The 9,601-nt window shown below is 35.4% G+C and overlaps 1 protein-coding gene across 3 annotated transcripts in view; it reads left to right on the top strand.

Moving 5' to 3' along the window:
• Nucleotides 1-9,590, top strand: part of LOC119637720 (SEC23-interacting protein) — a 21,051-nt gene extending 11,461 nt beyond the window's left edge. The window contains exons 2-11 of one of the 3 annotated variants that reach the window (XM_038033932.1): nucleotides 3,390-3,807; nucleotides 3,873-4,174; nucleotides 4,685-6,888; nucleotides 6,959-7,079; nucleotides 7,142-7,458; nucleotides 7,576-7,726; nucleotides 7,812-8,426; nucleotides 8,490-8,836; nucleotides 8,895-9,157; nucleotides 9,217-9,590. In XM_038033932.1, coding sequence (XP_037889860.1) covers nucleotides 3,390-3,807; nucleotides 3,873-4,174; nucleotides 4,685-6,888; nucleotides 6,959-7,079; nucleotides 7,142-7,458; nucleotides 7,576-7,726; nucleotides 7,812-8,426; nucleotides 8,490-8,836; nucleotides 8,895-9,157; nucleotides 9,217-9,373 — 4,895 coding nt within the window. In that variant the 3' untranslated portion in view covers nucleotides 9,374-9,590. Of the gene's footprint in view, nucleotides 1-3,389; nucleotides 3,808-3,872; nucleotides 6,889-6,958; nucleotides 7,080-7,141; nucleotides 7,459-7,575; nucleotides 7,727-7,811; nucleotides 8,427-8,489; nucleotides 8,837-8,894; nucleotides 9,158-9,216 lie in introns of those variants that run through there. The other 2 variants (XM_038033931.1, XM_038033933.1) reach the window with 2 other exon arrangements.
• Nucleotides 9,591-9,601: the final 11 nt, after the last annotated feature.

Here is a 9,601-nt window from a genome sequence, read left to right as displayed (position 1 = left end):
AAGTTACCTTTAAAATGGCAACAAATCATACAACAAAACGGTGCATATTTGACCCAAATCGGACAATCCGAACTATGTTAAATAAAGTCCTGAAGTTCATATAAAAAAAATGGATTTCTTTTTCCCCAAACTAATATAAACAACGACAACACACTTCAAGGTCTGGATTATGTAATTAGCGGTATTGTTGTCTACGGTCAGTTATACCAAAACAGACAAACATAAAAACATGATTGTGCCAATGGAAGAGCATGAACAACGTTATATTAAAAGGTGCATAAGCATGAATGTGCAAATAAAAAATACAAATATATCGAAAAAAAGTATACACTTAAACTAAACTAAAGTTTGTATATATGAATTCATAATAAATAGTAACTTTCTTCAATGAAACTCGCAGATTTTTCTGAAAATGTTGATTCCATAAAACAAATTGCCTTGATTTTGTTACAATTTCCTTTTTTTGAAAAAAGGTCGTAAAAGAAAACTTTGAGAAAAGCGCGATTAAAGTTTTAGTTAGAGATAATTCTAAATAGTTATTGCAAGTTATTCAAAAGGAATTTTTAAATCGCTTACAGCTAAAAATAGCTTGAAAGTTCGGAAACTAACATCATCATTCAAGTAAATAGGAAATATAAAAGAATATGGCAGCGTGATCTCGCGCGTTTTTATCAATCCATGCTTTCTGTTCGCAACCGTGTTATTAACACGAAAACTAAAGGATTTCCTTGTGCTTACGTTCACATCAGGGTTACTGGGTGGTAATCAAATCGAGCATTTTCAACTTTTAAGCTTCAAGAAAATTGATATAACTCATTATAATAAATTACAAAGAATTTGAATTTAAATATTATGGTTAATTGCGGATGTGTCAAAACCGATCGGGGCTATTTTTGAACCGAACATACTGCTAGCTTGGTTGAATATCTGGATAAAAGTTTTATTTCTTGGAAATCTCCTTAATAGATCGACATTTATAATAGAAAAAAGTTGCCGGATTTTTCTCGCGAGAGTTTCATTTTCCAATTTATTGTTGACTTGTGGTGGACAGATTACAACCATTTTTTTGTTTGGTTCAGGTTCTTCATCGATCAAGGAATGTTACTATCAAATTTAGCTTTCAATCTCACCACAAATTATGAATCAAATTGTCTTATTAAAAATGTCGTTAATGATTAAATTGTCATTACTCAAGATTCGCCTAAAGTGAATATGAGTTTTTTGTTCCAAGTTTATTCTTTTAATTTTTTAAAAGATACATATACTAGAATTTGTTTGTATATATATGCCTGCAAAATTTTTCAAAAGAATTTTAATAAAACACTCTAAACGTGATAATAAAATTGATGAAATTGTTAAAAATGCCAAAATATCTGCTGCAATAATATGCCAACTCCCAAGTGTTTTTTTAGAATTAACAAATACATTTCGATATCTAGACATGTGTTTCTTTTTCATATATTTACATTAAATCGTAATTAAAATAGATTACAATGCATAAAAAACTGTTACCAGTTACTCACACACACTTTATTTATACATTATTTTTCATCATTACTTTAAGTACATTAAACTTGTTTAGCTGCTATCCGTGTGAGAATTCACACATCTGTATACATATTTTTATTTCAAGCGAAATTAGTTATTATTCTTATACTAATATAAATAAATCGATGCCTTGAGGCAAATCTTGAATACCCTCCAATTCTCCAATCCTCCTTGAATATCCTTCCTATGTAAATCTTTGCTTTAAGTTTTAAGGGGTGACAATCTTTTCATTAAAAGCAATGATATCAAAAATTTATTTTTCATGGCTATACTTGTGATCGAATCTTGGCCGCTGAAAACAGATGAGTCAATCTTCAGATTTCTATACCAATTATCTTAATCGTGAAAATTTCGATAGGGAACGCAGGAAACGATGTGTCGAATTTCATTCAAAACGGTACGCTAATAAATAGTAGATACTGTAGATTTTGCAATGTTTTTGTATTTTCATTTATTAGAAATGGGCCAATAAATGGGAATAGTAAACCCGATGGTCATTCTTTTTTGCATATAGTTGCAAAATCAACCAACAGAACATGTAGCGACCTTGGCGGAATATAAAGCGCACTTCAGGCATTTTGCTTTTTGTTACAAGTAATATAAAACAAGTAAGAAAATTAAATGCGGCCAGGACCGAATATTTTGTACCCATCGCCGTTTACCCCGAAAAAAAGACAAAAGAAGTAAAAGAACAAAATTCTCATGCTCTATAATATGGGGCGGGCGCAGTTGATTTCTTCTATTTTCAAAATAAAAGTTTTTGTAGTAGGGGCATGTGGGCGTTGTAGGCGTGTCCTTTAAAAAGCTTAATTTAATTCCAAATCCTTGTTAGACGGTATCTTCATTTTCACTAACGCGAGAATGTTTGCCACAAATACTACAAAGTTATGCAATCAGAGAAATGGAAAGACAACAGAACACCCATCACCGTAAGATGAGGGGTATATTCATTTTATCAGAATGTTTGCAACGCCCAGAAATAGACATCAGAGACTCAATTGATCAGCATCAAATCTAAAACGATTTAAGCATATTCGTCTGTCCGTCTGAACGGATAGAATGAAACATTGGTTGTTTGCTCATTACTTACAAGCTATAGCAGATAAATTTACAAAAATTTGAACGCATATTCTATAAGCGATATTGTAGCATTTGTGCTACATTGGAAAAATTTACCACGACTACCCAATGTTATAGTCTACCAAAATTAAATTATTTTTTCAATGCGTTTATAACAAGCACATACAAGCTTCAAAACCCCCATAAAGTATACAAGTTCTGGGACTGTTTTAAATCCTGAATGCAACTAAACATGTCCGCCTGTTCGTCTGTCCATCTGTCTGTTTCCGCAGCTTTGTAGTACTTTAATCTCCCGATTGAAAAGATACAAACATAAACTTTTCAAAGGACACGCCTACAACTTGCGCATGTCTATGCAACAAAAGTATTTGGAATTGAATTAAATTTTTTAAAGGACACGCCTTACGCCCACATGCCTTTACAAAGATAACTTTTATTTTGAAAATATAAGCAATCAACAACCAATTCTTTTACTTCTTTTGTCGTTTTCTGGGGCAAACGGTGATGAGTAGAAAAGATTCGGTCCTGACCGAATTTAATTTTCATACTTCTCATTTTTAATGCTCTTATGAAGGCGCACTGTATCATTACAAAGGTAGCATCGATTACTTAATTCGTTAATTTATGAGATTTTCAGTTTAGTCAAAATAAAACGCTTTTTCGAGTTCTGTGTTTAAATAAATACGATTTCGAGTGTTATCATGTATAGGACTTCTATATGTACCCATTTATTATGCTCGTGTACTTAATTTTTCTTTCAGAATCCAAAACTCTGGTCACTGTCGGAACAGCTGCATCTAATGATGAAAATTTACATGAAATAAATTTGAATAACTCAAATGAGGAAAATGCAATTGTAGAACATACTGACTTAAATGGCAACTCTCTCTTGCAAAGCGCCAATACTCAAGCCATTGCTAGCGATTCTATTTTAATCCAAGCGGCTTCTTCATTTTCTGCATTGCCTTCGGTGGCATCCAATGTGTTTTCCACGTTTTCAAAACGGATTTCGGGTATATCAAGTCGCGATACTACGACAACTGAGGATAGTAGCTCATTTCAACAACCTGGGTTAGGGAAAGTGAATACGCAAAGCTCGAGTATACCACAACCTAATCAACAATTACCTTCGTCAAGCCAATTATATAATCCACCACAAGGTGATCTCTATTCGCAAAGGTTAGTTTTTCTTATTTTCCATCAACTAGTCTGAGAAAGCTTCTAAAATTCGTAATATTAAATAGCATTTTGACTAACGAAGAGGAATTACTTCATAATTTACCGCTCGCGAAGACGCCTAAATTGTACACGCCGACCGATATAGCTGTTCTACCAGCACCGTGTGCTCCTCCACCATCAACGGGCAATGGTCATAATACTTTCCGCTTAAATGCTAAAAGAAAGCTGTATGCTCCCATTCCGGACCTTTCTGAACAAAATATACAGTCATCACAAATTCTAGATTCTTTGACCACAAATAGCGCGCCTAACGATTTCCCCCAACCATTTCCACCTTCGTCGTGTTGCAATCCGAAGCCAGAAGAAGGTAAGGTCGGCGCGGGTCTTTTTTCTAATATTACCAATTTGGTGCCCGCGGGAGTTTTACAAAATATATCCGGATTAGTGCAATCGGCCACGGGAAGTATAACACATACCAATAAGTCAGACACTTCCCCGAATAACAATCCATTTTTAAAGCCAAACAAGTCAGGCTTCGATGTGTTTTCTTCCACAAACCCTGCATCGTGTACAGAAACAACTCCTCTATTTAGTGCTAACAAACAAATTTGTCCAGAATCTATATCGGTAAATTTTTTTGATAATCAAGTACCTGACAATTCTGCCAATATTTCAGATTCATTTGTGGGTAATTCACAAAATCAGGCATTAGAAACATCTGAATCGTCCCAATATTCCGTCCCGCAGACAGAAACTAGTTCCGAATCTTCTATTATTGGTTTCGATTCTAAAAAAGGCGAAATAAATTTATCCAAATCATATACTTCAGCGCAACCAATTACAGATATTAAAACGACTGTAAACTTTTTTCATCCAGAATCCTCTACAACGCCAATTCGACCAAGCAGACCTTCCTCTCGAAAAAACATTACACCACTACTATCTGGGCAAGCACCATCGTCGGTTCCTGGTGAAAGTCCGTTTAATACCAGTTCACAACAATTTATAAAACATTTTGATCCCAGTAAAATATCAAGTACAACAACATCTGCTAGCACGCCATTAGAACCACCCCCCCGGGCTGGAAAGGCTTCTTTTCGTTTACAAAAAGGGACTAAACTGTACAAAAATCCCTTTGAACCCCAAGACACATCCCCAGCTTCAGTGACTACTATATTAGGACAACAATTTATACCTGTCTTACGACCAAGTACACAAAGTCAAAGTCTGCTTCAACAATTTATACCTCATCTCCACATACCGGTGCCGACATGTAGTCAGGAAAAAAATTCTTCAGCTATCACACAAAGCGTCCCCTTATTACCTTTGTCTATAGAAGACACCGATCACGCCCAAAAAGTAATTAACAGAACGAACGATAGAAGCCCTGCTACTTTAACAAATCAACAAGCAATCACTGATTTTAATACGCTTACTGCACAAGAGAACTTTGATAAGCAACATTCAACTTCGAAAGTTGTAATAATTGACGATTCTCCTGATTCAAAGATTGTTCAAATCGGGAAACTAGCAATAGAATCAATTCAACCGGAGAACAAAGAGAAGGAAAAAGAAAATTCTGATAAAGTAACTGAAGATATCGGCGCAGCTCCTAATACACATTGGGACAAGTCCGCAGTTACTTCATCTTTTACACAAACCGTGGATTTGAACCGAAACTCGGGCAATTTGGGATTAGAGACTCCAATTGAATTGTCAGAAACATCTCTTATAGGTAATCCCTTAAGTCAACTTTCTAAAGTTTGCGAAACTGGTTTAGGCAATCCATATCGTCGAAGTCCAACCACTTCAAAAGCAAAACCTTCCCAGCCTATCTTAACAAATTTCTTTGCACCGCCTACAGCCGACGATTGTTCGACGAACTTCAATTTTTTTGCTACTTTTCCGACAATAGATGCGGAATCAAATCTTAATCAACCTATCAATAAAAGTGAAAACACTATTGACTCAGCCAACTTTTTCTTCGACCCTAACGCACTCAACTTTATAAATTCAAATATAATAAGAAAGCCCGAACAGAGCTTAGATACTGACGTTTCTATTGAAAATCAAAAAACCTGCAAAGAATCAGGTCAATCGAAGGCGAAATCTACTGCAACATGTTCGCTCTCCGCTGCTGTTAAAGAAATCTTCAAGAGTGAACGTGATCTGATTTCAGATGACAACAAGGATAAATCAATTTTGAAATCTTCACCATCCCAAATTATAACATCATTTAATTTTTCAACATCGTGTGAGTCAACCAATTCAGAAGTTTTCAAACCAACACCGCAGATATCGTCATCTCTACCACTATTAACACCACTCCCATCTGCCGAACATAAGGTGATACCCAGTTACGCAGAGAAAAAGGCAAATGTAGCTAAACATCAAGGTGAAACTACGTTAGATACGAAAATACCACCGCCTATCGGTTTTGAAAGTTTAATAACCGACCCTGCGGAGCAATCGACATTTTCTTCTCTTACGGATGTATTTACAACAGAAATTAAAACTTCAAAAGCTGATCAACAGAAAGAAGTTTTACCTGTCAATACATTTTTAAATTATTTCAATCAACCGGACCAAACGAAAAAAGAAATAGATTCTACGACTTTTTTTGATAATTTCAATCAACAGAAACCAACAATTTCAATAGTTCCTGATCGCAACGAAGAGCAACGGTTACAAAACTTTTTCAACAACCCACCAAATGAGACAGGAGATCTAAATTACAATCTTATTCACAGCGGTTTAACCAATAAAGATCTGATCCAGCGTTCGACATCGACTTCAATTCAGGTGGAACCGCCTTCTTCATCGTGTTCGGAATTTTCAGAATTCATTAACAACACAACGGCGTTTTTGAAGTCGAAGATTTATTCAGAGCAATTGCTGAAGGAAAGTAAAGAAAAATTTCATAAAAAAGAGCCTACAACGACTCCAGTAGAGGATTGCACGAAAATTGAGAGTGTTAGAGCGAAAAATTGGGAGGAATTACCCGAAGAAATTTTAAAGGAATTACGTATGGCTAATCTTCTTTCCAGCAGCAAAGGGGTTACGACTCCCAACGCACACGGTGTAAGTACAAAATACAAAAAATTATTCAAATCTAATACTAAATTGTTGTACATTATTGTCGTAAATTAAGTCGTACAAACAAGTCATCAAGCACTGGTTCTTCAAACGCATCGTAGGTGGTAAACAAGTTTGGACTCCTTTTAGTCACTATGATTCAGCTTTACTGGAAACTAGTGTACTCTCCAAAGGTGGTAAGGCACTGTGGAATTTTTTTTAAATTACAAATATTTTACATTTATTTCCCATATTAAAGACAACATAGTTGCCGTCGAAGGTGGTCGATATGACGTCTATATCAAGGAACGTAAAAAGTTTAGTGTCTATTGGGATAGTGAACCGATTGAGGTACGTCGTTGCTCGTGGTTCTATAAAGCCACTGATTCCAAGTATGTGCCTTATGAAGAAGAAACTTCTGATCTGTTGGAAGCTGAGTATAAATCGGCGACGGAAAGTGGTCAATGGCATAATACAATTATTCTGAGTATGGGCGAGCAAGTTGTATTTCACGGACCAACAGTGATAGTTCATTTTCAACAACAACAAAATACTGACGCTTGGGGAGGTAGTTCGGTGAGTAGCAAACAAAAGCTTTTTATGCAGTTTCGAAATATATGATTTTATGAGGTTAGGGTAAACGCCGCTAAAGCTGTTTATTATTACCAGAAATTGTTTTTTTTTACTGTTAAGCAAACAACTTCCAGACCTCGTGTAGTTAAACGCGATTTGGACGATTTCAATATTGAACAGGGTGAATGTCACAAAGTAGATCATTTGTTATTCATGGTCCATGGCATAGGTTCTGTATGTGATCTCAAATTACGAACGGTGGAAGAAGTGGGTAAGTTACAAGTTTTCTTTTCTTTTATTTGAATTTTTTTGTGTCTAATATTAATGCAACTCAATCTATTAAATTAACTGTTTAGTGGAAGATTTTCGTGCGATAGCAAGACAATTGGTGCAATCACATTATAAAAATTCTATTGAAATGGGTTCGGTTGGACGTGTAGAAGTTTTGCCGGTCTCATGGCATAGCGATCTGCATTCTAGAGAAGTAGGCATCGATGAACAATTGAAATCCATTACCCTAGAATCAATACCCAAATTGCGCAACTTTACTAATGATACTTTGTTAGATGTACTGTTTTATACGAGCCCAACATACTGTCAAAAGATTATGAACACTGTAGCCACCTCCATGAATGCAACGTATACAAAATATCGTGAACGAAATCCGGATTTTAATGGTGGCGTCTCCTTAGCTGGCCATAGCTTAGGGTCTCTGATATTATTCGATTTGCTGTGTCATCAAAATCCCTTAAAAGAAAATGAAGAGGAAAATCTGAAAAATCTTGATCAACCTTTCATGACAATGCAGTCACGTGGCGATATGAACCAAACGGTTTTAAGAGGGGGGTTGGCTTTGGAACCACAACAGATAACCTATAGTATGGGTCCTGCTGGATCAAGACAGCCCTTTATCCAATATGTGCAGCTGATATTTCAACCGAAAAAATTCTTTGCTTTAGGTTCCCCAATAGGTGATATAGCTTACTTTTCTTTTCGACGAAAAAGATGTAATTAATTATGTTTCGTTTGTGCAGGCATGTTTGTTACCATCCGTGGTATTGATAAGCTAGGTTTGGATTTTCGTTTGCCCACTTGCACTGGATTTTACAATATTTTTCATCCTTACGATCCGGTTGCTTATCGTATTGAAGCGTTAATTAATCCCGATTTAAGTGGTATTCGCCCAGTTTTAATATCTCACCATAAAGGTCGTAAGCGCATGCATTTGGAACTAAAAGAGACCATGACACGAGTTAGTATGGATTTAAAAAACCGATTTTTTGATCGTTTCAAAAGTACTTTAGAAAGTGTAGATATATTTGGTTTAACTAGTAAGTCTAGAAAAGAGGCTGAAGAATTAATGGAAATGGAGGTGGAAAAGGTATGATTAATCTGGTACTAAAATGTGAACACATAAACATTCATTAAAAAACTTGCAGGTAATCGAAATGCAAAGACACTTGGAAGAAAATGAAGGCGATAACCAAACAGCAAATGATAATAGTAAATCCAATGTGCCTAAAACAGCACCACGTATAAGAACTGATTCAAATTCTACAGGGATTTCTGACGATATGATTGAAATCGATTTTCCTTTGGGTAAACTTAATGATTCGAAACGCGTTGATTACGTGTTGCAAGAGGCACCTTTGGAATTCTTTAACGAATATATATTTGCTTTAAGTAGTCACGTATGTTATTGGTAAGTTCTTGGCAAACAAAGACTCCCGCGATGAAAACTTAACTGCTGATATTTCGTAGGGATTCGGAGGATACGATTTTATTTGTTATGAAAGAAATTTATGCTGGTTTAGGCGTAACCCCCGATAGCCAGGTACCACAGCAGACAATGACGATTGAAAGACCCAGTTCTTGCAATAGTCTTTCGCAGGCGTCAATCTCTTTAAGTGGTTCGTAATCAAATATAGGAATGAGAAACCAGGAATCTATGAGAGTCTTATTTTTTTAATTTTTAAGTTTTATTGAAATCCTTATATTTGATAGACAAAACTCGACAAAAAAATTGTTGAAAAATGTATTTCTACATATAAAAAAAGGAAAAACTTGTCTTTTGGTTGCGGTATATTTGTCTTAATTTGTTTTCTTAATGATAATAAAGCTCTGTTGAATTGTAATGAAATCTTGA

The sequence above is a fragment of the Glossina fuscipes genome, unplaced genomic scaffold, assembly GCF_014805625.2.
Source record: "Glossina fuscipes isolate IAEA_lab_2018 unplaced genomic scaffold, Yale_Gfus_2 60, whole genome shotgun sequence".
Taxonomy (NCBI): Eukaryota; Metazoa; Arthropoda; class Insecta; order Diptera; family Glossinidae; genus Glossina; species Glossina fuscipes.
This window is presented reverse-complemented; position numbering and strand designations above follow the sequence as displayed.